The sequence below is a fragment of the Anguilla rostrata genome, chromosome 16, assembly GCF_018555375.3.
Source record: "Anguilla rostrata isolate EN2019 chromosome 16, ASM1855537v3, whole genome shotgun sequence".
Lineage (NCBI taxonomy): Eukaryota > Metazoa > Chordata > Actinopteri > Anguilliformes > Anguillidae > Anguilla > Anguilla rostrata.
In genome coordinates, this window is record NC_057948.1 from 32,471,869 (window position 1) to 32,499,765 (window position 27,897).

Consider the following 27,897-nt stretch of genomic DNA (forward strand, 5'->3'; position numbering starts at 1 on the left):
ACAGGGCCACAAACGTTATAGCCCGGATGTAGCCTTGGTCGAATGTTTGGACGCATACATTACACTGAAAGATGCTTCACCGCACGGTCGACTGCGAAAACTAAATAGCCTACTGTTCTGAGGCGTCACCCGACTGTCAACGGTATTTAAAGGTTTTTCGTCTTTATGCAAAGATAAACAAATCCTGCTGAACACGGTTAGAGGTTATAACGGTTTAATTCAAACGACTTTAACATTAAATGCAATAACTAAAAACTATTTTCTGTAAACATCTTCACTTGTTCATTCCAAAACTAAATGAAAATTTTCAAATAACGAGGTAGAAAACTAGCGCGGTAATACGAACCTTTGACTCTGACAAGGATTACGTCGTAATCGGGCAACTCTGGCCTACGTCGTAGACTAATCACAACAAAGGGGGTCTGTTGGTCTACCGTCTGCTTTTCTGTTTGTAAATGGTTACAATAAACTGAATATTTTCACCAGCAAGAACATAAAACACACACCTGACAAAGAGCATTAAATATTTAAGTGACTTTTAATTTTGAAATTTGCCATTTAAGATCATTTAAACCCCAAATTAACCCGGGGGTTTCAGCACTTAAATCAAAAAATGTATTCAAATACTCACAAAAATATTGTTTGCAAAAAGATCTTTATATGCTCCAAAAATACAACTAGAATGAGATGACGACGATACAGGTGGACAGTGATATGAACAGAGAACAGACAAGAGGAAAATTTTCCAATATTAAAAAGTGAAATCGGAACAGTTCAACTGTTCACATTTAATACATAAAGGTTTGTTCCTAGAAAAACGAAGCCATCAAGTAAATGGTTAATATGTAAATGGTTTTCAGTGAAGAATCTTCATCTTAAAATGTGATTTTGGGTGCAAGTTCAGTAGCTGAAGCGTTTGATTTAGGTGCGGCATTTGATCAGCTTATGCATCATACCAGCTTCAAAATTGATCAAAATGCCTCTCAAAATGCTGGTATTGATAAGATACGTTTGATTTGAGACTTAAAACAAACCCGCTTTGAATTAGGAGTATAGCGTGGACATTTATGGAACAGATTAGAATCTTTGAGTGCTAAAATTTTTATAATTATATGGAATAACCACAGGTTTGACCAAACATGGGCCCAATCTGTAAAAAATGTGAGAAATGCATTCTCACATTCACTATTAGGTAAGTGTAGTAACCATTCAGCAGCAATACTAGGGACAATAATGCACATTTTACAACGAATAGTTATGAATACATTCATAGCCAAGGGCAAAATTGGGGGAGATAGTAAATCCACTTACTTGACATGACATACAACAAATGTTCAACATTCCTCAATATAAATTTAGTTTCATAACTAAAAATGGATAGGAACACGGTCGGTGTTGTTCAGAGCAGAGGATTCTGGGGTGTTTAAATTTAAAGAGGACCCAGGATAACCTTAAATAATAAACAGCCACGTGCACATGTATCTGAACACCCCCCCACACGCGCACGTATCAAAGACTGTTCGGCCGATTTAACTGCCTAATGAGAGAACGAAAAGTTGTAATTCAAAATATGCACAATGGAGCTCATCTAATCCAATAATAAGTCAAGCTAGTTTGTAGCAGTACTTTGGATATAGAAAGGCATTCTTTAAAAGTTTAAACAACGGCACACGAATATTGTGGAATTCTAACAATTCCACGTCTATGACCATTATCTAAGCCTACATTTCATATATTAAGTGCATTTCTTTCGTGTCCTCACGGTAAAAATCAGCTTTGCTAAATTCTGGTCAAAGTCCCGCAATGCATTGAATTAAATTTTCTCTGATGACAGGTCATAGTGTCCTTACGTACTCATGTTAAGTTTCCTTTGCATTAACACTCAAAAGTTCCTTTTTGAGAATTAGCCTACCACTATACTGAAAGCATCCACTTCTCATTGTTCTCATTGGTGAAATATCGTAATCCTTAAGGCGTTTAAAATAAATACATTTTCCAGTTATTTAATAATTGTACTTTTGATTTTATTGCATGTATTTAAGCATCTGTAGTAACTACAATTCAATTAAATTCAGTTTCAGCCTATTTAAATACTCCAGTTGAGCAGCAATGATTAGGAAATACAAATGGCACCAGTAAATTACCTCGTCAGCATTTCTGTCCATTGTTGTACTGCGCCACCTAGTGTTCAGATGAGGAAGTGCGCACAAAGCCAATTCTGAGGTGAGAATGTTTTCATTTGTACTACAGGATATTGCGTAAAAATCCAAACAGGAACAACCAAAATTCAGCTCCCTTTTTTTCTTTTTTTTTTTGTTTCCTCAAAGTAAGTAGACCTGCCACACATAAAAATACATTTTCATCTTATGTAAAATGGTCACACAACTTTCTGAAGTAACTTGGTCACTGAAATACAATTTTCACTGAAAGGAAAGAGAGGCATCTGAATGACAGGAGAGAAGGACACTGAGACAGACACTGTTAGCACTGTAACCAATAGATTACACTCCCTCCGTATCCCAGCAACCCATCCAAGGCTAACGAATGGGCCTATGGGCTTGACTTTGTTTTATATAGATGTATGTGTGTGCATACATGTGCAATACATATATAAGCCTATATATTATATATACACACATACATACACACATACTGATATAGATATAAAAATAAATACATAAACAAATACAAATGCTTTTGTAATTGGTAAAATATAGAAAAAGGATTGATATCCTCACACAAGAAGAAGAAAGAAAGAAATAGCAAGTGCAAGATTTTTTTTTTTTTTTTTTCGGGGGCCGGGGGGTAATATTTTCCATTACCGTTTTTTCTCATATCAGATTCTGAAGCACTTCTACAGTATTGTAATCTTTTTTTTGTTTTTTGTTTTTTTTTTTTGTTTTTTAAAAAGAGAGAGAGAAATCCAAAGAAAAACAGAACCTATAAATCCTAGCTGAGGATTTACGGGGCTTCGTGGCTGACAGACAGACAAGCCCCCCCCCCGACTGAGCCATCGAGCTCGCGGTCAGAGCCGCCAGGTACGGGTGCGACAGATGCTGATGATGGGTGTTGGCAATGAGACCCGCACACTTGGCTTTGTCGACTAGCACTGAAATTGTACACATTTATGTTTGAAAACCGGTACATCATGTCAAAAAGTAATATGAAACCATTTCTTTTGTTCTTATGTAGTTCTCTGAGACCTCGCGTCGAGCCTCTTGTACAAATACCACCTTTGTATAATCTGTATACGTATACAAAAATTCTACCCGTCAAAAAAAGAAAACAATCTTCATGCATAACTGAAATTCGCATTCTTACCGATTGCATTTTTTGTTTTTCTTTTTACAATTTTTGTGCATATTTCTCAATATAATACTTTTTTTTTGTACTTTTTTGTATTGCGTCCTTTTTGTTTGTTTTTTGTTTAGTTTTTTTTTTTGTTCTCTTGGTTTTTTTTTTTTGTGGTTGTTGTGGCTGATCACCTGGTTTGAGAACGTCGGGGTCACTCCTATGGTCAGACTTTTCCCAGCAGCCTTTGCTCCACTTTAACCCCAGAGGCGGCCAAAGGAGGAGGCCAGGGATAGGATGGTGAGGGTGGGCGTGGCTCCGCAGAAGGGCAGTGTGTCTGGGTTATAAAATCAACAGATCCTTCATCACGTCCGCTGAAGCCCAGGAACCCGCTCGCCCCTCTCTCCCGTTTCCGGTTCTATAAAAACGTGTGTGTCCCTAAAGGGACAGAAAAGCTTAATACTACTAACAACCCCCCCCTAGGGGAAAGGTCCTGCAGCAGATGGGGTACACGGGGCAGTCTCTGAGGCGCAGCTGGCGCCCCCTATCTGCAGAAGTCCTCGTGCGCGGCCTCACGCTGCGGTTTCCTCTTCTTGCTGTTGCCCTGGTGATGAGGCTTGCTGCTTTGGTGGGGCTTGCAGGTGGACGGGGCGTTGGAGTGCACCGTGCTCTCCTGCGTCTGGAGCCCCCTGCTGGCGGAGGGCCGGAACTGCCGTGTTCCTGTCTGCAAAAACAAAAAAAGGGATTTAATATCCAATCTGCTCTACACACTGCGTCTATCACTTTTTCCCCCCCCCCACAGCAATATTTTACTCATCTCGCCAAAAACTGAAGAGAATAGAGAAGAAAAAATGGTTATGTAAAAAAAATGAGGTTGAGGGAAAGGATAACGGCTAGCGCTGGGACTGCATCCAAAATGGCTGGAAGTGTGTGTGTGTGTGTTTGTGTGTGTGAGTGTGTGTTGTGTGTGTGCGTGTTATACGTGCGGCGGTGTGTGTGTGTGTTTGTGTGTGTGTGTGTGTGTGTGTGCTACACGTGCGGCGGTGTGTGTGTGTGCGTGTGTCTGTGTCTGTGTGTGTGTGTGTTTGTGTGTGCTACACGTGCGCGGTGTGTGTGTGCGCGTTTGTCTGTGTGTGTGTGCGTGCGTGTGTGAGTGTTTGTGTGCGTGCGTGCGTGTGTGTGTGTGCGCGTTTGTGTGTGTTTGTGTGCGTGTGTGCTACACGTGCGGCGGTGTGTGTGTGCGCGTTTGTGTGTGTGCTACACGTGCGGCGGTGTGTGTGTGTGTGCTACACGTGCGGCAGTGTGCGTGTGTGTGTGTGTGTGTGTGTGTGTGCTACACGTGCGGCGGTATGTGTGTGTGTGTGTGTGTGTGCTACACGTGCGGCGGTGTGGTGTTGTGTGTGTTGTGTGTGTGTGTGCTACACGTGCGGCGGTGTGTGTGTGTGTGTGCTACACGTGCAGCGGTGTGTGTGTGTGCTACACGTGCGGCGGTGTGCGTGTGTCTGTGTGTGTGTGTGTGTGCTACACGTGCGGCGGTGTGTGTGTGTGTGTGTGCTACACGTGCGGCGGTGTGTGTGTGTTGTGTGTGTGTGTGCTACACGTGCGGCGGTGTGTGTGTGTGCTACACGTGCGGCGGTGTGCGTGTGTGTGTGTGTGTGTGCTACACGTGCGGGTGTCGTGTGTGTGTGTGTGTGTGTGTGTGTGTGTGTGTGCTACACGTGCGGCGGTGTGTGTGTGTGTGTGTGTGTGCTACACGTGCGGCGGTGTGTGTGTGTGTGTGTGTGCGCTACACGTGCGGCGGTGTGTGTCGCGCTCTGTCCGGGCTCGCCGAGTCCCACCTTGCCCTTGTTGCCGTGGCCTGCCTGGTTACTAAAGGAATGGCTCTGTGCTCTGTGCGTAGCCACGCCCACCGAGTTCTCCCTGTGCGAACTGGGGCCCCGCCCCCCCAGCTGCTTCACAGTCTTACAGGGGGTTCCGTCAGAGTCCTGGGGAGAACCAATCATCTGTCAGGAAAATGCACACCTCAGCGATCCAGCCAGATTACTGGACACTCGTGTGTTGCCATGGCAGCAGTGCGCAAGTGACACACACTTGTTAGCTCTTGTGTGCTCACACTCATGTAATACGTGGAAATATGTACTAGGTATCGCGGGTCTGATATTTGATTTCCAACTGCCACTGTCCGTATTGCATTAGCTAATCTGTGAACTGTCCAGGCTGCATGCGTATGTAAGGGAAGAGCCGCCCTGCTTTGACCAGGAGGGGGCAGCACTCACCGCGTCACTGGAGCTGGAGGCCGTGGAGGAGGGCGAGGAAGGCGATGAAGAAGACGACGAGGAGGAGGAGGGCGAGGAGGGAGGCGGGGAGGAGGAGTTGGAGGAGCGCTTGCTGTGGGACACGGGAGGCAGCACCACCACCTCCTCAGACAGGTTGTTGTTGCACTTGTCCAACTGCTGGGGCTCCACCAGCAGCGTGACATCATTTCCTGTGGAAAAAGCAGAAGCAGAGGCATGTGATCAGCTCATTCTCACAGAGGACAGCTACAGTTGATTCCTCCTTCTCCTCCACAGCGAGCAGCTCCAGGAAGCCCTACCGTTGAAGGCCTGGTCTTTCGGGGTCTGGTCACCCCACTGTTTCGTGATCCAGTCCCGGTATTCCGCCACTTCCTGGGTCACCCGGATAATTCGGCCCAGTATGCTGTAATACAGAGGAGAGACCGCAGAGGCTGGATTACCCTCAGAAAGCACAGAGAGAGAGTCCTAAAAACACGTGAAGTACGCGACACCACGGCGCCTGTCCCGCGGGGGGCCTCGCCCTCACCTCTCGGACTCGTTGTTTGGGTAGTACTTGGCGATGGGGGACACGGCGTGGCTCAGCACCACGTAGGCGTAGTCAAAGGCATGCTTCACCTGCATGGCGCCGTACGAGCTGCGCCCCACGTCGTTACCTGCGCAGGGGGGGAGGGCACACGGGCGGGAGCACGGGCGTCAGAGCAGGAGGGCGTTTCGCAAAACTACCGCGGCTACCCACTTTCACTCAGGACTAGCATAATGAGCAAGGCGGGAAGGAGGGGTGTCATGGTGCTGTGGGCTGTAGGGTAGGGGCAGGGGTAGGGGGGCGGGGATAGGGACACGGACAGGGTATGGCTAGGGCTAGCGGGGCAGGGACAGGAGGTAGGGGTGGGGGCAGGGGCAGGGATAGGGGTAGGGGTGCAGAGGCAGGCGGTCAGGGTAGGAACAGGGGCCGGGCGGTAGGGGCAGGGGTAGGGGTAGGTGTAAAGACATGGGCAGAGACAGGGGCCGGGTCAGGGGGGCAGGGGACACTTGCCCGGCTGCAGGGGGTCCTCGATGTAGAGCATGGAGGGCCGGTAGCCGTCCAGCATGCTCTTCTGCACTTCGTCTTTGGCAACGTAGCAGCCGCCGTCCTTTATCCTGATGCCCGTTTTCAGGTAGTTAAAATGTCTGCCGTACAGCTCGAAGAACTCGATCAGGAGGACGCCGATGTTGGCGTTGGGGCTGCTGGCGTCTTCTCTGTAGTGCAGCTGGAACACACGGAGCATTAACTGGCACCCGGAGTAACACAACCGGCATATTCTACAGCACACAACTGCGCTTTCCCACTGAACACAGCTCTGAACACAGCTCTGAACACAGCTCTGAACACAGCGAGGACCAGCCCGGGGAGGAAGACATGCCACAGAGGGAACGTTACTGACTTACCGAGCACTAAGCTCATCGTATCACACACACACTTTCTTTAATCTGTGTGTGTGTGTGTGTGTGTGTGGAGACCTGGAGCTCACCTGCAGGAAGCTGACTGCCATTAGGAAGAGGCTGTAGGACCCGATCCCTCCAGTGAACACCTCATTCAGGTCCCGCTGCAAGAGGAACTGCTTCAGCACCAGCACCAGGTAGGGAAGCACAGGGTATTTCTGCAGAGACACACACAGTTAGGGACACAAGGTATTCCTGAGGAGACAAACACAGTCAGTCCCTAAGCACAGGGTATTTCTGTAGAGACACACACAGTCAGTCCCTAAGCACAGGGTATTTCTGCAGAGACACAGTCAGTCCCTAAGCACAGGGTATTTCTGTAGAGACACACACAGTCAGTCCCTAAGCACAGGGTATTTCTGTAGAGACACACACAGTCAGTCCCTAAGCACAGGGTATTTCTGTAGAGACACACACAGTCAGTCCCTAAGCACAGGGTATTTCTGTAGAGACACACACAGTCAGTCACTGAGCACAGGGTATTTCTGTAGAGACACACACAGTCAGTCCCTGAGCACACTGCTCCAGAGCGGCCTACGATCCACAGGCCTAGGGCCAGGAACAGGAAGTTAAACTATTTGTTGGACTTCATCACCAAATGAAGGTTTTTAAAACTCAGCAGCCCACCCACCTTCCGAACACAGAATTACATAGGGATTCTAGCCGCCACCACCCAACACAATTCCCCCGATCAGGGCTCCACAACAGCATTGCTTGTCACTTCTATAAAGTGGACCAGTCCCCTTTCAGAGAAGATTCAAATGGTTCCCTAAGCAACTTGGAATTCCTGCTTAATTGGACTACCTTGAGCCATATCATTGAATTCTTTAAAAAAAAATTTTTCTAATGCAGGCATCAAGACATCTTTGATCTCACCACTTTTTAAAAAAAAAGATTTTTAAATGCGGAGTGCAGCCATTTTGTCTCACCTTTTTAAAAAAAAAGATTTTTAAATGCGGAGTGCAGCCATTTTGTCTCACCTTTTTGAACTCTTTGATGAGCACGGCAGCTTTCACGCCGTTGTGCACGTTGAAGCTGATGTCCACCTTGACCTCGGTGAACGAGTCCGTGAGCTTTATGATAGGCACCTGAGCGGGAAAAGAGCAGAAAAACAAACTCTTCAGGGCAAACACAGGTGCAATAACACACTTACATAACACTGATTATAACCAAGAGCAACCCTTCAAGTGCTGGAGCACTTAATCTAGGATATCTCTGCTCTCTGCGGTGGCCAAGTTTGATTAGCTTAATATCTATAGTTCCATAATGCTATTACCTGCCTCTGTTCTGGTACAGTTGCCCTTGCTATTTGTGCTGTTTATCATTACAAGGACGAAATAAGCATCTGCCAAATTCATAAATGTAGCCAAATATAAATACAGCTGGCTAAAGGCCACTGAAAATGTAGCAACAAATAAGACTGGGAAGCACAGCCTCAGCGTGAGCTCCACTTTTTTACCTAAGCAAGATGGACACGGCGAGCCGAGCAAACAGGAAGTGACACGTACCGTGGCCTTGTCCAGCACCTTAACGGAGTTCTCGTCGGCCACATTGTGCTTCCGGAGAGCCTCCTCCAGAGTCCACAGCGGCAGATTGTCCCACTTCCCGAACACCACCAGATCGATATCGCTGCAATCACAGCACAGGGATGAGCTATTGTGCAGTTACATGGCAGACTGCAGTCACAGGATTTAAACATCGATTACACTGACATTTGTGATGGCTGTATATGAAACATTAAAAGATAAGAAGTTTTTTTTTTTTATTTTACATCTCATTACTTGGACATCTCATGGGGGGAAAAAAACAGAAACCAAAAAGTTTCAAATGGCTCACCTGGTTGGCAAATATAGGCCAGTGCTGAAGCTCCCAAATACTTGAACCTGAAATTTAAAAAGATTGTTTAAAATGAGGGTTCATTTTCATCCAGAAGTCAAATTTTGTAACCATTACAATACAAAAACCAGATTGTTTATAAATCAGAAACACTATCTTGTTCCAAAACTGCAGCTTTCTGAAGTGAAATGGCGCCCTCTAGCAGCCACATACAAGCTCAAACCAAAATAAACGGCACAGGAAAAAAAAACAAAAAAAAACAGCTGCTGCTCAATGGAAGCACACAGGTTTAAATATTATATAACAAGCATGAGTAAAAAAAAAAATTAAAAAAAAACATTAACACTGCTTTAATATCAGATTTGCTAGTTTGACAGATCTCCCCCTAAGGGTCAAATAGGCGGAATACCAAAGCAGCCTCCGCGATGGGTGGGCGTTGTCCTCAACAGCCAATCAAACCTGCAGCACACTATAGGCCCTATACATGAGGTTGGGCAAGCCCCTAAACAGCCCCCGAGCGGTCTCAACAGCAAGGGGGGCGTAGCCAAACCGTCAGACTCCCGCAGTTCAGCTCAACAGGCTTCCTCGTGTGCTTCCAAACAACAGCCACAGCCAAGACGTTACATCTCTGACTTGGCAAGGCCCACTGTAAACGTGCGATCAGCACTGCTTCTAATCGCTACCGGTGAGGACAAAGGCAATTATTTTATTAGTAGGCGATCATTATTCCAAAATGATCGCCCACCAGTGAGAGGAGTCAGTATGGAGAGGAGTCCTCTTTGGACAGCTGTACTGGCGTTCCAGAGCTGTACAGTGGGCCAGAGCTGAACTGAGCTGGCCTTCCCTGACGAGCACGTGGGGGCTCTGACCGGGACAGAGGCACAGCACGTGGAGCTGCTGAACGCACAGCAGGAACCTGAGCCCTAAAGGGTCGGCCCAGTTACCCAGCATCCCTCAGCAGCGAGAGACCAAAGGCCTTCGCCCGAGACAGCAGGGCTACGGCCATCAAAGCACAAATCATCCCTGTCAAACTCGGGTCTTCCCAACGCGGGCTTCGACACCGCAATCAGTCAGTCTCTCCACTGTCACGGTCAGCCTGGCCTATCAGCACACGCTGGGATACAGAAACATCTCCTGCCTTTACTCCGCTCTCAAATACTCCATCAATCAAACAGAAGCAAACGCTTCACAGCCAAACCACTGACACTGCTAAACACAACAGTGGGATGAACAGACAGAAGAAACATTCACTGTCAGTTTCCGTGATGAAAACCTCAAACACACTTAAAAGATGCTAAGCAATGTATACACACCTGAACGTAGGTAGCCATCAATGGCTTTTTAATATGAACTCATGTCATTTCAAACACGGTGTAAAAAAGGGTGTTCTAATTCAAAGACATGGTGTGATAACTGAAAATAATAGTTGATGGTAATGGCTCTGCTGCCATGGCACAAAACAACAGACCAGGAGTATCAGGTCCGTTTCGAGCTTCTGCTGTTCCACTGCAGTTCAGCCTGAGTCAGGGTGAGAACCTAACAGCAGCCACCAGCGAAACGCTGCTGAAGTTCATCTGAGGCTGGTAGAGTTTGTCCACTCTACCAGCCACTTTGGCAGGTGACCCCCCATCACATGGAGGTCCTGTTCCATTTCTAAATGATCTAGTTGTCTGGTAAAACAGTGAAACCGGCTGGTGAATTCTGGGATGCACCAGCCACTGTGGCCCGTGCACGAAAAGTTACGATTTCTGCTCTGTTCGGAAGGGTGTTTGTAAAGGTGAGGAAGAGCACAGCTGGGTAAAATCAGTCCGATCGCACCAGGCCCCCCAGCGTCAGCCTGTCCCCTGATAAACGGCGGTAAGGTTCTGACACCCAGCCCCCCCCGGTATCAGCGCAGGCTCAAAGTCAGCGGGAATAAGGACACCTGGGCGGCCACGCTGATAAGAGCGGAGAACACAACACACCACCAACGAGAGAGAAAAGCACTCCTCTGTCAGCTCGCTGCGGTCCGCTTCTTCAGATTTAAACCATTATGACAGAAAGGACAAGGACTGTCCAACTGGTAAAAGAGCAAACCATAACCTTTAAATAACAAACAGAACGCACAATCGACCTACAGAGACCGGGGCTGCTTGTGAAGGCAACTGGAAATTAAAACAAGCAGGTGTTTGGAAAAAAAAAAAGAAAAGTCGAGCACATGTGACTTAAGTGAGTACCTCTGTGGCATCGGTAAGAACGCACTGCAGTTGTGTGCAGCCACCTCAGTGTGGGTGTGGCTTTATTGTGTATCCACTGTGGGTGTGGCCTTATTGTGTATCCACTGTGGGTGTGGCTTTATTGTGTATCCCCTGTGGGTGTGGCAGTAGGGTGTATCCAGCGTGGGTGAGGCTTTAGTGTATATCCACTGTAGGTGTGGTTTCAGTATGTAGATGTAAGGGGGGGGGTCACTTACGTCAGCGCTGGGCCACAGGTCCTTGATCACCCGCTCTATCCGCTCCACCACCTCCATCCTCATCCTCTCCTCCTCCGGTCGAGGGGACATGTACTCGTAGAAGTCGCTGATCTCCTCATGCAGCCTGCAGAACGAGGAGAGAGAGAGAGAGAGAGAGAGAGGAGCTCATTACCACTGTGCAATGAAGCCACAAGCATCATGGAGCTCATAATCACTGTACAGTGCAGCCACAGGCATCATGGAGCTCCTCATCACTGTACAGTGCAGCCACAGGCATCATGGAGCTCCTCATCACTGTACAGTGCAGCCACAGGCATCATGGAGCTCCTCATCACTGTACAGTGCAGCCACAGGCATCATGGAGCTCCTCATCACTGTACAGTGAAGCCATTCAAGGCTTTCTCATTTTCCCCACCGGCACTCATCTCCTTTATCCTGCTGATCACACCTGGCCGGGCCTCACAGACGGATGTCTGAGACTGAGCAGCACATGGAGGCTGCAAATCACCAGCACACACAGAGGCTACGAAACCCCACAGCACTGGCCTAAATTCTACACGCCTGCATTTCAATGAGTCAGCGCGTCCCGTACAACGGAGGCACAGCATAAAACCAGCGAGCCGTTACGAAGCAGCTACCAGAACCGACCGCACGGTCCTGATCCTCCGGCTACCTCTGAACACATTTCCATTTAAAACCGTAAGGAAATTCTCAGGTGTGATTGCGAACTGGGGAACAGCACGTCAAAACCGTATCTAAATGTAGGCAAAGTCAAACAGGCAAAGCGGAGTTCACAGGCCTCGAATTATCAACCGCGTCTGTGAACGATTTCACTACAACCCAGAAGCGCCACGCTTGCAAGCCTTCCCTTGTGAGTGAATGATGGCTCAGCCAGGGAGATGCACGGCCCTGTTAGTGTCTCACTGTCTCAGCCTGAATGCTGTTCCATGTGCGGCTGGCCACTGTGGAAAATCTGCTTCGTTCGCTCAGCTTGTAGATCAGGACGCGTTTTACATGAAATTCAATTCGTCCACCAACCCCTCCTAAAAAAAAAAAAAACCCCTCCTACATCTGCTATCTTGTGGAGGCAATAATCAATGGAAGAAAATGAAAATATGTATGTCAATCAACCGCATTGTATTGTGTACCTGACAAACAAATACCATTAACTGCTGTACAGTAAACAAAAAACTAATAAACGTGTCATAAAAATAAATTAGAAATTGATGCGGCACAGCAATTATTCCAATTTGGTTGGAGCATATTGAACATTACACGAGGTGCTCATTCAAAGACAAACTCCAAAAAATGAACGAAATCCTTGCATTTAAAATCACACTTTTCACCCCTGCTGGCAACTCAAAGCGCTTTACAGCGATGAGGGGAAAACTCTGCTCGCTGTCGCTCCCTCGCACCCTCTCCGCCATGACGCTGCCGCGCGGAAACGTTCGGTCACGCTTCCTTTAACGAGCGGAGTTCTCAGACTCAGTCGCTCTTCCTCACGCTCTTCCTCGTGTCCCGAGGTGTCGGGCTGGGAGAGACTCCCAGCCAAAATCACAGCACCCCCCACTGCTGGGCTGGAGCATTACACTGCCTGCCCCGAGCCAGCGTAACAGGACTATCGCCACCGGACTACAGGGCACATTATTACTCCCTCTACCGCTTACAGGTGCAACAACATTACTTCCATCAAAGATGCAGAGTTCTGTGTGTTTCACTTTCACCTGTTAAGCCATAAGTAGTGCACATTGAGGTACTGTAGGTACATACAGCGTGTGCTTTTCTGTCCAAGGTTGAACAGAAGTATAAGGGCAATTTTTTTATAACACAACAAATTGAGTACTAACTCTGATAAATGAGGCCGGAGGGACGGATCAGGGCACATCCATTCACCAAGGCTAGTCTTATAGACCAAACTCAAATAAGACCAGATTAAAACCTAGTATAGGGCTGGACCTAACACACGTGATCCGGCCGACCAATGGTGTGACTTCATAACTCGGCCGACCAATGGTGTAACTTCATCACTCACTCACTCACTCAGTCACAGACATTCGCGTTTGTAGGGCCGGCCCCGCTGTTGCGGTCCAGCCAAAAATGTACTCCACATCTGAATCCACGGTTCTTTTCTACTGGAATATGTGATCTAATGAGTCATGTCCAACCAGCAGTTTCCCTGACATTCAGGCTCAGCCAGCTAATGAAGCAGAAAAGGCCCCTGTTCTCATTTAGTTACTCAGCCGCTCGTTCTCCTTGACACATCGCACGCGTCTTATTTAAAAAGCCCTGCTGAGAAGAGGCCGCTCCTGCCCTGGTCCCCCCTGCTCAGAGGTGAACACAGGGGAACAGTGGCAAAGCCTCATCTGACCCAGGTGGCTGCGAGCGCAGGCTAGCAGTGTAGGCTGGCAGCGAGCGTATGCTAGCAGTGCAGGCTAGCACTGTAGGCTAACAGTGCGCACAGGTTAGCAGCGCAGGCTAGCACTGTAGGCTAGCAGTGAGCGTAGACTAGAAGTGAGCACAGGCTAGCAGTGAGCGCAGGTTAGCAGCGAGTGTAGGCTAGCTGCGCAGGCTAGCAGCGTTAGCCACATCCAGCACTCTCCAGCCCAGCACCGCACGGCTTTGGCAGCAGCTAGCTCACGTCTGGCCCGGGCTCGGCGCAGGCGACAGAGCGGCCTTGTTTTGACTGCTGCTGCAGAGGGCGGGGCAGCTCGTGTCAAACAGGCAGAGGAGGCCCAACAGCTGATAAGACATGTACTGAGAGACCTGTTATCAGCGCTGAAAGGGAAACAGTAAAAAGGTAAACAGGCCTATCAGAAGTGCCCGTGGAAAGGAGGCTTCACGCAGGCCGTTAAGGAACAGCGCACGCTAGCAGCTGTGAAACAGGCTGCAGATAACGCACAGACCTGGGCCCTGTTTCACAAAGCAGGATTACTGAGCTGGATTACTGAGCTGGATTACTGAGCTGGATTACTGAGCTGGATTACTGAGCAGGATTACTGAGCTGGATTACTGAGCTGGATTACTGAGCTGGATTACTGAGCTGGATTACTGAGCTGGATTACTGAGCTGGATACTGAGCGATACCCGACCTCAATCTGGCAGGTTTACTGAGCTGGATTACTGAGCAGGTTTACTGAGCAGGTTTACTGAGCAGGATTACTGAGCTGGATTACTGAGCTGGATTACTGAGCAGGTTTACTGAGCTGGATTACTGAGCTGGATTACTGAGCAGGTTTACTGAGCTGGATTACTGAGCTGGATTACTGAGCTGGATTACTGAGCAGGCTTACTGAGCAGGCTTACTGAGCAGGCTTACTGAGCAGGTTTACTGAGCAGGATTACTGAGCTGGATTACTGAGCAGGATTACTGAGCAGGATTACTGAGCTGGATTACTGAGCTGGATTACTGAGCTGGATTACTGAGCTGGATTACTGAGCTGGATTACTGAGCTGGATAACCGCGCTGAGCAAAACCCGGAACCCTCCCAAATCTGGAACATGGACTGAAGTAAAGAGAGCTGATCCGGGTTTTACTCAGCGCACCTATCCAGCTAACTCTGTAATCCTGGACTGTGGGAGACAGGGGCAGCTAAGCTACGCTACGTAAAGAAACACAACAAGCAACAGTCAGCAGCAGCTCTCAGGGCCCCCGCCGCATCGCGGCTGAACGTGTTTATGAGTCGAGTACGTGCGAACACTCCGTACGGCCGAGTTTCCTTTCGGTCTGGTTCCTGTCTGGCGGACGGCGGGCGGGCGGGCGAGCGGCGGGGAGAGAGAGGCGTACCGCGGCGGCTCACACACGGCGCTGTGGACCGGGCCAGAGCAGCGGCAGGACTCGGCTAAATAAAGCAGGGGGAAAAAAACAAACAAAAAAAACGTGGTTTTTCTCCATCAGGAAACGGAGAAGAACGTGGCGAGCGCCATTTAAAGCAGCGGCGCATCTTCACGCGAAAACATCGCGTCGGGCGGGGCGGCGGTCAGCTTCCCACGGGTCCTGCGTGGGCCGCCGCGGCCGAGTCCCGTACAGCCTGTACCGCTGGACGGGGTTCAGGAAGTCCTGGAACCCGAGTCCCGAGTACGTTTCTGTTTTCCGTCTGTCCCCCCCGGCCATCCCGCGCACGTTCTACACGGCTCTCACGCTCTCGTAAGAAAATCCTGCACCACCTCGGTGCCAAAAATGCGCTTCCTGCAAGGCCTGGCAGCGTTGCAGCAGCATTACAGCATTGGCTGCAACTCGCAGAACGGCGAAAACGCAGGCGGATTCCACCCCAGCAGCAGCCTCTGTCTGGGCACGTCCCCGCAGAGTCACACAACCATTATAGGCCTGTGTGCAGGCGCACGTAAGATCAACGCTGACCTTCCTGGAGAAAACCTCATTTCTTATAATATTATTTACATTACTAAACGTCAACGGAGTTTAACAGCGCTAAACTACAGCCAGCATGTGTCCTAAAGCTTGGCCTGGATCCTGACCTCTTTCCTGGGAATATGGAAGAACGCCACACACCCATCCCCCCATAGTCAGGCCATGTGGTGTATAGCCAAGGCTCTGGAAGGTTCTTCCTGCTGTAGTCAGAATGGGCTCCCTTCTAGTCACACTGTGAATTTTGGATTTAAATCCATCTTACCATCTGAATTTTTTCTATTATTAGGAACACAGAGAGGGACACAACAGATGGGTTTTGGATCTTGTTTACAAACAAAATCTTACATCTGTCCAAAAAAATGGCATATGGATCCTCTCGATGCGCCGGGCCGGATCACAGTAAAATAAACCGGAGCGTGAATCTGACCATGCAGAGCGAGAGCGCAGGTCACACGCAGGAGGCGGGGCCAGCGAACGTCCGTTCCCCACGGAACCCTGCGTTTAAAGGCATCATTACGCATCACCCCCCCCCCCAGTGATCACAGGCGGCCAGGAGCAGCTCTCTTATCCCTCATTACACTTTTAACAGGCAGCGGCTGAAACAGTTGAGTCATCAATCACTCACTTTCCCCGAAGTGTAGAGCGTGGATGTAAGAGAGTGCCCCCCCCCCCCCTTCCTGAGCAGCTGTGTCCCACACACCCGCCCCCCTCCCACCCCCGCCAGCAGGGGAGAACCCTGAGAGATCACAGCGCTGATGATGGCGGCTGGCTTTGTGCTGATCTCTCAGTAAACCGGGCGAAGGGCCAGCAGCGTGACAGAGAGTGCAGGCTCTGCAGCGGGGCGGACTGTATCCATCACACCCGCTGTACCGCCACCGCCACCACCACTAATACTATTACCGCCACCACCACCACCACTAATACTATTACCGCCACTACTACTGCCAATGCTACCGCCTCTAACACCGTTACCGCCACTACTACTCCCGCCGTCGCCACGACTGCTACGGCTATCGGCACTACCGCCACCATCATTACCGCCATTACTACTCCCGCCTCTGCCACTATTACCGCCAGTATCGCCATCACCGCCACCATCACCGCCACTACCGGCAATACAACTACTGCCTCTACCACCGCCAACACCATTACCGCTAGAACTGCTACAATCACCACTGCTATCACTACCACTGTTACCGCAATCACTGCCACCGCAGCTACCACCACTACCGCTACCACCGTTACCGGCACTTCTGCTACCACCGCTACTTACACTTACACATATACACAAGCACACACACAAAAAAAGGCTTGCGCATGCACACGCACTTGCACACACACAGCTAAACTGCACCGGCAGCACTTCCACTTCAGCCATTAAGGAGTGAGCAAATGACCTGGAACTCGCAACAGCGCTGTTACCACGGCAGCCTTTCAAAGACCTGGAGCGCCACACACTCTGATAAGAAGCTCCGCCTCCTGGGTGGGATCGCAGTGTGACTGGCACAGAGGACTGGAGCAGCCCAAGCTCCGCCTCCTGGGTGGGATCGCAGTGTGACTGGCGCACAGAGGACTGGAGAAGCCCAAGCTCCGCCTCCTGGGTAAGATCGCAGTGTGACTGGCGCACAGAGGACTGGAGAAGCCCAAGCTCCGCCTCCTGGGTAAGATCGCAGTGTGACTGGCGCACAGAGGACTGGGGAAGCCCTTGACATTATACATGACTGATGACATTATACCCCGTCCTTCTGAATATGAGAATCAGTCTGGGCGCAGACATCGCTGCGTTACAGCCAAGAGTTGGCCTTTGAGTTTAAACTCCACACAGCCGATATGCAAAGTACAGGAGGAGAACTCGCTCCACTGTGAGCAGGAGGAAGGGGGACTTCACCTGCCAATCTTTCAGCTGGGGAACACTGGAGCAAGCGGGCCTCAGTGGGACGGCATTGAGGAGCTGGTGGGCGTGGCCAAAATGAAATCTACTCGCGACTGTGGCGGTATGGAGCTTATCGCACAGAGAGCTGAGGGACAGGTACAAAGGTAGGAGCACGGGGGCGTGAGAGGAGGGGAGGCGGTACGCAGGGCTTTAGCTGGAGCGTGTGCAGAGGCAGGGGTCCCCCGACTGTTTACCCAAAACTCAAAGGGTACGCAAAGGGTAGCCGGCCCCCCCTCCGAGCTATAAATACAGCGGAGGGATCGGGGACCGAAATAACAGGGGTCCTGAGCCTCGGCAGCGCCCCAAACGGCAGAGCCGCCAGACGGGCCGTCCAAAACTCTGAGGCCTGCGATGTTGAGCACCCCCCCCATCCCATCCCAAATACCTCGCTCCATACTAACCTCATGATTACACTCAGCATCACCAACCACTGATATGCACTTCCAGTGCTCTCTGAAACTAGACTGTTAGCATGAGCTGTAACGCTGGGGACTCGCTGCAGACACAGAGGAAGATGGGAGCCTGTGCCTCAGTGTCTGTGGAAGCACAATCTGAAACAGCCCTAATGGCGTGTTATTAAAGAGCACACCGGAGCCTCTCTCCCTTCTGCTTTCCAGACTGCTTCCCTCTCACCTCACGATGGTTAAAATTCAAACAGCAGCTAACCCAACAGGCACCTTCGCCTAAACATTCCACAGACGGTAAATGCGAACAATGGCAGTTAAGCTGTACGACTGTAGCTCTGTATGGCGGTAATCCCCCTAATCTCAAGGTCTCCATCTTCCTCCCGTAGAGGCTGCGGTCAATGCCTTTGTGATCAGCTCAGCAGCGAAGACTCAATCCAGCGTTCCGAAAAGCTGAGAAAACATCCGAAAACATCCGTTGGCCAATCAGCGGGCCAGGCTGAAGACGCTCCCCTACGTATCGCCGGGCGTCCCCAGACAGTAAGGGAAGCCCTGGCGCTCAGTCAGAAAGGCAGTGTTAGTGCTCCCTCCCTGCAAGGCTGCAGTGCACGCGCTCAGACCGCCTGCACCGCGCCTGCAATAAAACCACATCCCATAAGAGCGGAGATAAGGGCCGGAGTGGGAGAGCAGGTACGGGCGCAGAGTCTGAACACTGTGTGTCTGAACACTGTGTGTCTGAACACTGTGTGTCTGAACACTGCGAGTCTGAACACTGCGAGTCTGAACACTGCGAGTGAACACTGTGAGTGTGAACACTGCGAGTCTGAACACTGTGAGTGTGAACACTGCGAGTGTGAACACTGCGAGTCTGAACACTGCGAGTGTGAACACTGCGAGTCTGAACACTGCGAGTCTGAACACTGCGAGTCTGAACACTGCGAGTCTGAACACTGCGAGTCTGAACACTGCGAGTCTGAACACTGCGAGTCTGAACACTGTGTGTCTGAACACTGTGAGTCTGAACACTGCGAGTCTGAACACTGCGAGTCTGAACACTGCGAGTCTGAACACTGCGAGGCTGAACACTGCGAGGCTGAACACTGCGAGGCTGAACACTGCGAGGCTGAACACTGCGAGGCTGAACACTGCGAGTCTGAACACTGCGTGTCTGAACACTGCGAGTCTGAACACTGCGAGTCTGAACACTGCGAGTCTGAACACTGCGTGTCTGAACACTGCGAGTCCGAACACTGCGAGTCCGAACACTGCGAGTCTGAACACTGTGTGTCTGAACATCGGCTCTGTGTGGTGAGCTCCCTCCTGACTGCTAGCTCACAACACGCACAGCCACGCAACGCACTCTTATCACAAAAGCAGTCTGCAGTTTTCCACATGATCTCAGCGCTTCGGCGGACTATGGAAAATGCCCGGCACAGAATCTACACTTGGCGCATTCCACAAAATTTTTTTATTTCTCCAGTTCAAAGACAAACATCTCGCATCGAATGTGCATTTGACAAGAGGTTACCGGGTCACATTCAGGGGGAGCGCATGAGAGATGTGGTGCGCCTTCTATGAATTTTGTTTTAATAAATTCCTGTTCCGGGACCTCACAAATAAGCACCCTCGCTGCACCCCTGCACGTGTAGCCAAAACGACGTGGAATGCGCTGTCGCCAGAAATATCCCCATGCTGCATCTGGTGATAATGCACAGAGAAACACAGCGTGCCTCTCACCAAAGCTATATCCAGCAAAAGGCAGATCCAAAAATACTTTAAAACCACAGTGAAAAGACATTCGTACTGCGCACAGCCAGCAAACCTCTCACTAGCAACCCTGCCCTGTCCATTCGACATTCCAATACCTGCTTCAAATACATTTCAGTATGTATACGAAAGGTGTGCGAATTCCCCATGTACCGATTAACCAAGTTAATTTCCTTGTACGCATAAAAACATACTTATACTCGGCCTATAATGTACGATTCTGACTCTGACTCTGATTCACTGGTGTAGAGTGTCCGTGGTACTCAGTGTGGAGTTAGTCACCGAGCTGCAGGTATCCACACTGATCCACACAGGGGCTGCTGTTAACACGCTGTGCATGGACGGGCACCAACGGCCTGGCATCGAATCCGAAACCATGCCAGTGCCAAGTGCGGCTGCCAGCCCCGCAGGGCGACAGACACAGCTGGCATTACCGTCGCCCGGGGACGGGACGGTTTCAACCAGACCGGGACGACAGCGCCTCATCACTCTGGGACTGGGAGACTGCACTTCCTCCTGCTAAGCTACACGTGAAGCGTCTGCTCTTGCAATCACGTGCCTCAGAGACAAGCATGTTCTCCACACCCTTTCCAATCGATAGCAGCGTCTGCAGTAAAGGCTCACAGATATATAATAATATTTCCCTCCAGTATGGGATGACCTTCCATACTGGACAGAACAAGGGGAGGGGGGTCTTTAAAAAAAATAAGCGACATGTCATGCGCAAGCTGTCAGAATTTCATTCGGACGGCTGTGGCTCACGGTGCCTTAAGGCCGTGGGAGAGGGCGTGGTTCCCGAGCGCAGATCCAGCGCCTGCGTGCCCTGACATGCGCTGCAAGGAATGTGATCGCATAAAGACAGGCGCTACACTTCCAGGGGAGAGCGTCACAGAGGCTGGCACCTTCACAGTCACACCGAGGAGAAATGGCTGTCAGTCAAACAGGCGGGCGGAGGGAGGGGCTGCATCACTATATAATATAATTCATTCATTAGCTATCGGGGGAAAGAGGTGACGGCCCATAGCCCTTTATACAGAAACAAAACCGCCGTACCGTGCTGTCATCAGCCTGTGAAAACGTAACTTCTTTTTTTAAATTACTTTCCTTCATCCATGACGGAAGCATAAAAACCAGACATTTTTTAACACGCCGTATATCCTCTGGCCTTCGCTGGGGGATTTACGGCGCTGTGAGGCTGGAAGGCAGTGTTCCGTGTGCAGCTCTCTCTCTCTCACGCGTGTGTGTGTGTGTGTGTGTGTGTGTGTGTGTGTGTGTGGTGTGTGCGTACGCAACGCAACACAAACTGCAGCAGACCCTCACCCCTCCGCACCGCACCGTAAAACTGCATCTGGGGGCGACGGCGGGCAGACTCCGGCCAACCGACTGAGCCGTGGAGCGGTGGGGGAACGCCACGGCAACGTCGCGGACAGCCGGCTGAGCCGCCGGGGACGTCACGGCAACGTCGTGGCGTGCCGCAAACACGCCAGCGTAGAATGCGCCGTTCAGTCATTCGGTCTCTATCCGCACAGGCCTCAGTTGTGCAGTCCCATCCAGGAACCCCACGGGAAGAGGAGAGGAGGAGACGGAGAGAAACGGGGGGGGGGGGAAGAGAGCAGGATCCCCCGTGCACACACACACGCTGTAGCTCCAGCGTAAGAGGGCTTCCCCACTGATGGGGTGAGGGGGAGGGCGAGGGGGAGCGGGGGAGAGGGGAAGAGGGGGAGGGGGGGTGGGGCTATCTTCCGCCATTGGGGCTCTGCACGCGCATTGTACCCAATAGCAGCACTGCGCTGTCCTCCCCTCCCCCCCCTTTCCGGCCCGGGCAGACTGCCAGAGCGGGTCAGTCACCACCGCTTCAAACTGAGCCGTGACATCAGCGCCCCTGATTGGCTGGACGGGTCCCCACGGCCCGCACACAGACCCGCGCTGCGAGGGGCACGATTACCCGAAATTAAAACACCGCCGGGCCGAGACCCTGCGTTATTACAGAGTTAACTCACTGCCAGCGTGCAGAATGTGTGACTACGCTGGCACAGGACAACGCAAAAGCCGCTCTTCAGTCTGCGTGTTTCTCCTGCACACAGACCTGCCAGCCAGCTGCGCTCTCCCAACGCTCCCCTTCACAGAGAGGACACGTGTTGTTTGTAATCCCAACACTGTACTGCGTCAGACGGAGCGCAGGCCCCCCCCCCCCCCCCCCGCCTCTGCTCACAGCGGGACATGCCATGGAGGCCCCGGAGGGGGGGGGGGGGGTCAGATCGATTTCACACAGTCCCGAGCCCTGGGGCTCTTTCCAGAGTGCTGAGCGTGAGCAGCCAGGTGCAGCCAGCCTGCAGAACCGAGCACATGGCCGCTTGCTGTAGACACAGAGCGGGCACAGAGCGGGCACGGGCACGGGAGCCAGCCCTGAGCTGGGTGAAGCAGGCAGTCGGGCTCGGGCTGCCAGCCCTGAGCTGGGTGAAACGGGCAGTTGGGCACGGGAGCCAGCCCTGAGCTGGGTGAAACGGGCAGTTGGGCACGGGAGCCAGCCCTGAGCTGGGTGAAACGAGCAGTCGCACGGACTGTGGGGTTTGAACAAGCACACCGCTAGGCTCTGACTGAGAAACTGCTTCGCTATCCCCAGCAATGCAAGCGCAATGCCATCACCTCAGGTTTAAAAAGAGCAAAAAAAAAAAGGTTAAAAAAAAAGCAGTATTATCAGACCCCCCCCCCCATCCCCTTAATCCTTAATGTGTGTTCCCCCCATTCGTAGCGTAGCTCGCATGAGGGCACAAGGTCGACCACAGCGGTGGGACACGACACAAAATAAAAAAGACCGTAGTTTTGCCCTGTTCATCTCCTTCAGACACACAGAACACCTCTCTGCTCCCCAAAAGCCCCGCTCAGAGGGAATCCATTACTACACGCTATTTTTAGAGCAACACCTTGATCCTAACAGTGGAGACATAAATACTTAATTGCACACTGTGTTCCTATCGCTGTTGCTGATCCCTCTCAAATGTTGTCGGCGAGGACTCCCCAACCGACTGGCCTACTCTTCTTCCCTCTGCCCAGCATAAAAAAAGGACTCCACACCAAGTGGGCCCAGTGTCTGTATTCTGGAGGATAAGGGTAGAATTCCTGCGCACACCAAACGGCCTCTGAGCCAGCGCGAGGAGGCGCGGTTATTATCGCCAGCAACACGACGCATCGCACTTCGTACTTCCACGCTCAGCCACCGCGCGCGCCCTGCACAACAGCTGCTGCGGAACTCTCTGGAGCAGAGGAAGGGGGGCCGGCCCCTTGCTCCCTTCTCCCGATGACTTCACAATGTCAGCGATCGGGTTGCACTCCGGGAGTGGGGGGCCGGGTTTGTTTTGGGAGTGTACGGAGTAGAGACTCAGCGTGCGCTGCATGTAAACACAGCCCCCCCCCCCCGTCCCCGTTCCCCCGCCACCCCCGCCACACCCCCCCACACACACACCCCTCCCACGCCACAACCCAAACGCCACTGGAGAGTCGAGGGAAACTGCGAGAACACAGAACCGTGCCATGACTAATGCACGGATGAATCACCCTCAACGCATCAGACTCGGGGTTAACTGCAAAAGGCTTCCTGCTTGTGTGCGTGCCAGCAAGTAGAAGGCTCACGAAAGGTTTCCCCCCAAACAAGAGAATTACAACCGCTCTAAACGTCAAACTGAATCAAAAAAGGGTTTAGTAATTACTCCTTGCTTATTCAAAATAGAAATACTCACTTCAGTTTAAAAGAATGAAGAAATAGCTCAATGTCAATTAATTACTCTTGATTTCTACCCACTCAGAGAGGACAACATCGCAGCAGGAAAAAAAGTTTAGACTACTTCACGGGGTCTTCAGACTCATCAAGCATTCAAACTTTTTACATCTGACTCCACTCATCAGTAAAAAAATTTTTTTAAATCATTTTAAAAAGTGGTACACAGGCATGGTACAATGTAAATAAAAGGGGCAGCTGATGGACAGACCACAATTAGAGGGGTAACATGCATGACAGTAAGTAAAGGTCGATAAGACCACTTGTGTATTAAACAATCAATGAACTCAAGCCGAGAGGGGGCTTCGTCCTAAAACAATTTTTTGTGTTTCGATTGCGATCCAAGCTGCAGGACAAAGGTTGTAGTATTAGCCCACTCACAAAGGAATGCACTTGTACAAACAGGGCACTTCAATGTTACTATCAGTGAGGGGGACATGCCTCTGCTTCTGCTCAAAGTTTGGGAGCCGCTACGCCTGCTAGCTTCTGAAAAGGCTGCACGCCTCAAAAAGTCTGCAAAAAAAACACTCCACCCATTCTCAGGGCATTATGACTTCTGAGTGAAATAACTGGTTGAGTGGGTATTACCTCTCCCAGCTCAAATCAAGATGACTTCACACACACGGTAATTCAGGCACTGATTATGATCGAGGGGAACGCATTTAGCATCTTTTCCAGCGTGACATTAACCGAGTCCAACTGATAACACCAAGAGAACCGCTTATGCTGCCTGACGTTTATCATTCGTTTTCATTTACACAGACCTTCAGGGACCAGTGAAGTCAACAAATCATGCATACTCAACCTAAACAGAGCAGTTATTTGTCTGAGTTAACATCGCTCATTTGACCTTAGTGACTTTTGGCAAAAAGAAATAGATGCCCCCCCCCGAATATAAGGGAATTATTCCTGTTTAACTCAACGTCTGTTTAACTTAAACAGTACGTTGATTGTACGTTGATTGCAAGGGAACACTCAAGTTTACTGAATTAAATAGACTACAACACATAAAGGTGCATCTTTTTTTCAAATAACAAATTAATCCCTGAAAGGTTAAAGGGTATTGAGCAGCATGCACATCTTTTCTTTTTTAAGTATTTCAAGAAGAGTTATCAATATGTTCTGCAAGGAGTTAAGTCAGTGGATCTCATCGCAGAACCCTTCAGGCAGTGGGGATCTTTCCAAAAACCGTTTCCTGAAACATAATTCTTACCATGGAATTGCATCGTTAAATTTAACAGAAAAGCCATTCAACTAAGTGCCCCGTTCTAGCACTTGACAGTTTAAAATGCAATGGTGTTTGTCTTTCTTCATTTGTAAAATGTACACGCATCCAAAATGTATTTTAAGCTGGGTTTCTTTGACAGTCGTTTCTACAGCAGTCATAACTTGTTTAACTGTCGATAGAAGTTCTATTCTTTATTGTGTCTCGTGATTATTTATTAATTCGGACGTTAGACCTAAATGTCTGCTCTAACTTTATCAGCTACAAAGTGCTAGAGATATCGTGCCTATATCAGCATCACGCCAACAATATATTACCTTTGCTAACTGGTCGAATTCCATAGTAAAAGTGACACTCCGTAGCGAGGTTCTGAGAACAATAATCTTATTTCTGTTTAATTTATGTACTTAAAACTAACTAAATAAAAGCGGCCATTCATAGATGACAGTCTACCTAGCAAACGACTGTGATATTGCTTAACTTTGCAGAATTGTTAATTCTTCCACGGTAGACCAGTCTCGCAATGCAAGGCCTTTCTGTGAACATTGTCCCTGTCAGGGGTGTAGACTACCCGAATAGCTATCTAACGTCGGAGTAGAGAACTACTCTAGCGTGGTCGCATAAAATAAAAAGGTACGACAAGACAACTAGTGATTCCCCATGTGTCAATGTAGTTAAAGTGCTTGTCTGAGTTAGCGGGCAGCTAGCTAGCTCGCTCGTGGGTGTGTATCTGACATTAGCTAGCTAATAATAGCACTAGCCGAGTAGCAACCTAGCAAGCAACGTAACGTCATTACTAGTACCAGTTAGTGTACTTGGTATTTAGCCAACCAGATACGAGTCATCTAACACAACACCTAACGTTATCTAGAACGCTAATTGTCCGTTCCCAATGTAAAAACACTCAACGACGCTGGTTAGCATAGCTTACTTACCCCAAAATCCCTTCGGAGTAGTTTCTAGTTTTCCAAGGCGTACCCGTGTAGCCGCCACCGCACCCCACCCCCTCGGCCCCTGTGCCACTGAGCAGAAGACTACTATTGAATCCGAATGTGCTCGCCTTGTTATCCCTTTTCCTTTTGTTGCGATGCCCGACGTCCGAGCCACCTCTCCAGACACCAACGACCCCAACGCCACCGACTATCCCCCTTCCTCTGCTGCCACCGCCCCTCCCAGCTGCCCGGTTGTTGTGGTTGTTATTGGCTTCCAGTGGTATGAAGTCCTGTTGTTCCGCGATTTCATTCTCGGCCCTTGAGTTAGACATCCCCTGGTTCCTCGCGTCGTTGGTGCCTAACTGCGGAGACCCGTTCTTGACCGTGTTCACGTTTCCCGTTCCCTCGTTACTGTTCAATTTAGGACTCTGGCTTGACGTGCTACAGCCGGTGCTATAATTATTATTAAAGTACAGATTCCCCAGACCTTGCGTCGTTTCCCAAATCTGCATCCACAGGCTGTTAGCAGGTCCGAGCTGTTCTGGCTGAAACCAGGCGATTCTCGGATCCATCAAACGATACTGCACACAGCCTCCCGACCAAGGCTTAGTTCGTGGCTATGCGTGTTTAGCTACTAGCTAGCCACTAGTTCGCTAGCTACCTCGGTCAGGACTGCTGGAAAAAATAGGTATCCAATTCAGCTACCATTGGACGTGCTTTAATCGATCGATCACGAAAACAGAAATGAAAGGCTGGCCGGATAAAAGTTCTGTTTCTAGAAATACAAAAGACGAAAGCGTGCTCCCGTGGACTGCAGCTGCGAACCTGGACCCTGCTCTAGCTGGGTCTCAATGGCGGACCATGCATTGTCACCGCGCATACTCGCACGGAATGAGAGGAGGCGGGGGCTGGGGGGGTTGCGCTGGGCGGAGAATATGTAGTGTTACGCAACACCGTAAATCATTTTTTCACGTTACATAACAATGAGCAATTGATAAATTGTTGTCTCGTTTAAAGCTACGGTGCGTACATATAGTGAACATTTCTCTTATTATGGTCTTGTGTCAAGAAATTAAGAAATTATTTTCCGACTTAAAATAGTACAACATATACCTCTTTCTGTCATTTTGCACTAACAAGATAGCTCCTGTAAAATATAACTGTATAATTTAAATACATTAGTACAATATGTAGGCCTAATAAATTACAGCCAGCAACCAAGTCAAAATATCACCCATTTTGTTTTAGATGCTATATCTAGCATGTTAAAATGACCTTTAAATATGGTTTACATGAACAAGAGTAGGAATTGACTATATTCTATTTGCTTTCTTGTTTCAATAAATGTAATTTTTACTCTTAGTGTTTCCTCTTATCCTGTATTAACAGTACTTGTTTGTCTATAAAACTCAGTCTGGTACTTTGTGGCCTTGAATACTATAATTCTTCATTGAACGGCCATGCCTCTTGCTCTCAACTTCCTATTTCATTAATATGGAAGTCCACAGATAAAATACATTTTGGTTCTTTCACAGTTCTCCACTGTCCCTTTAACTCAACTGATTCCAACGACTCGTGTTCCTGCTCAAAATTTAACTTTGTTATGTTCAGGTTACCATTGACTTATATATTCAGATCTCTATAATAAACACCCTTGAATGTTTTTCATACCATGCTTGTTTTTTTCACGCTAGATTACTTCAACTTACATTGTTCTTTTAACACTGTGATTACTTTCATTTGATATTGATTGATATATTGTATTTGTATGAAACTGTCATACATTTATAATTACACAATTGTGAGTCATAGCCCATTTTTATACTAAAGACAATTTTGACTGACGTGTTTTTCTCAGCTGTCAATTGATCAAATGTGCTGAATTTTTTTATGTGCCCAGTGCACATTTCAGGGAATATGTCTGGACAGAACACTTGAATTCTCAGCAACATTTCTACTGACCTTCAGCCACATATGGTACAGCACCATTTTGAAAAGCTTGAAGAAGTTAAGGACAAAGCTACGGTTACGTAAGAGTGCCATCATGGTTCCCTTCTAAAAGTTCTCTGTTTTTTCCCCCACTTACTTCCTTACTTACAAAGTGTTAACATGTCTTTTAGAAAAATATGCTTTAATAGCAGAA

General features: G+C 49.3%; 1 protein-coding gene across 3 annotated transcripts; it reads right to left on the minus strand.

The window, feature by feature from the left end:
- Positions 1-519: 519 nt before the first annotated feature.
- LOC135241626 (terminal nucleotidyltransferase 4B-like) lies at positions 520-26,646 on the minus strand. Of its 3 annotated transcripts, none has more exons than XM_064312169.1 (12): positions 25,758-26,646; positions 11,353-11,476; positions 8,901-8,947; positions 8,573-8,693; positions 8,045-8,152; positions 7,094-7,222; positions 6,619-6,832; positions 6,112-6,238; positions 5,885-5,988; positions 5,568-5,776; positions 5,130-5,294; positions 520-4,015 (listed from the first exon to the last, which is right to left on the minus strand). In XM_064312169.1, exons 1-12 carry the CDS (start codon positions 26,324-26,326, stop codon positions 3,836-3,838), a joined length of 2,097 nt encoding a protein of 698 aa, XP_064168239.1. In that variant the 5' UTR covers positions 26,327-26,646; the 3' UTR covers positions 520-3,835. The 3 variants fall into 3 exon arrangements, with proteins under 3 accessions (XP_064168239.1, XP_064168240.1, XP_064168241.1); XM_064312170.1 differs by having other exon boundaries at positions 5,130-5,276; positions 25,758-26,645; XM_064312171.1 differs by lacking the exon at positions 5,130-5,294.
- Between the last annotated feature and the right edge of the window lie 1,251 nt (positions 26,647-27,897).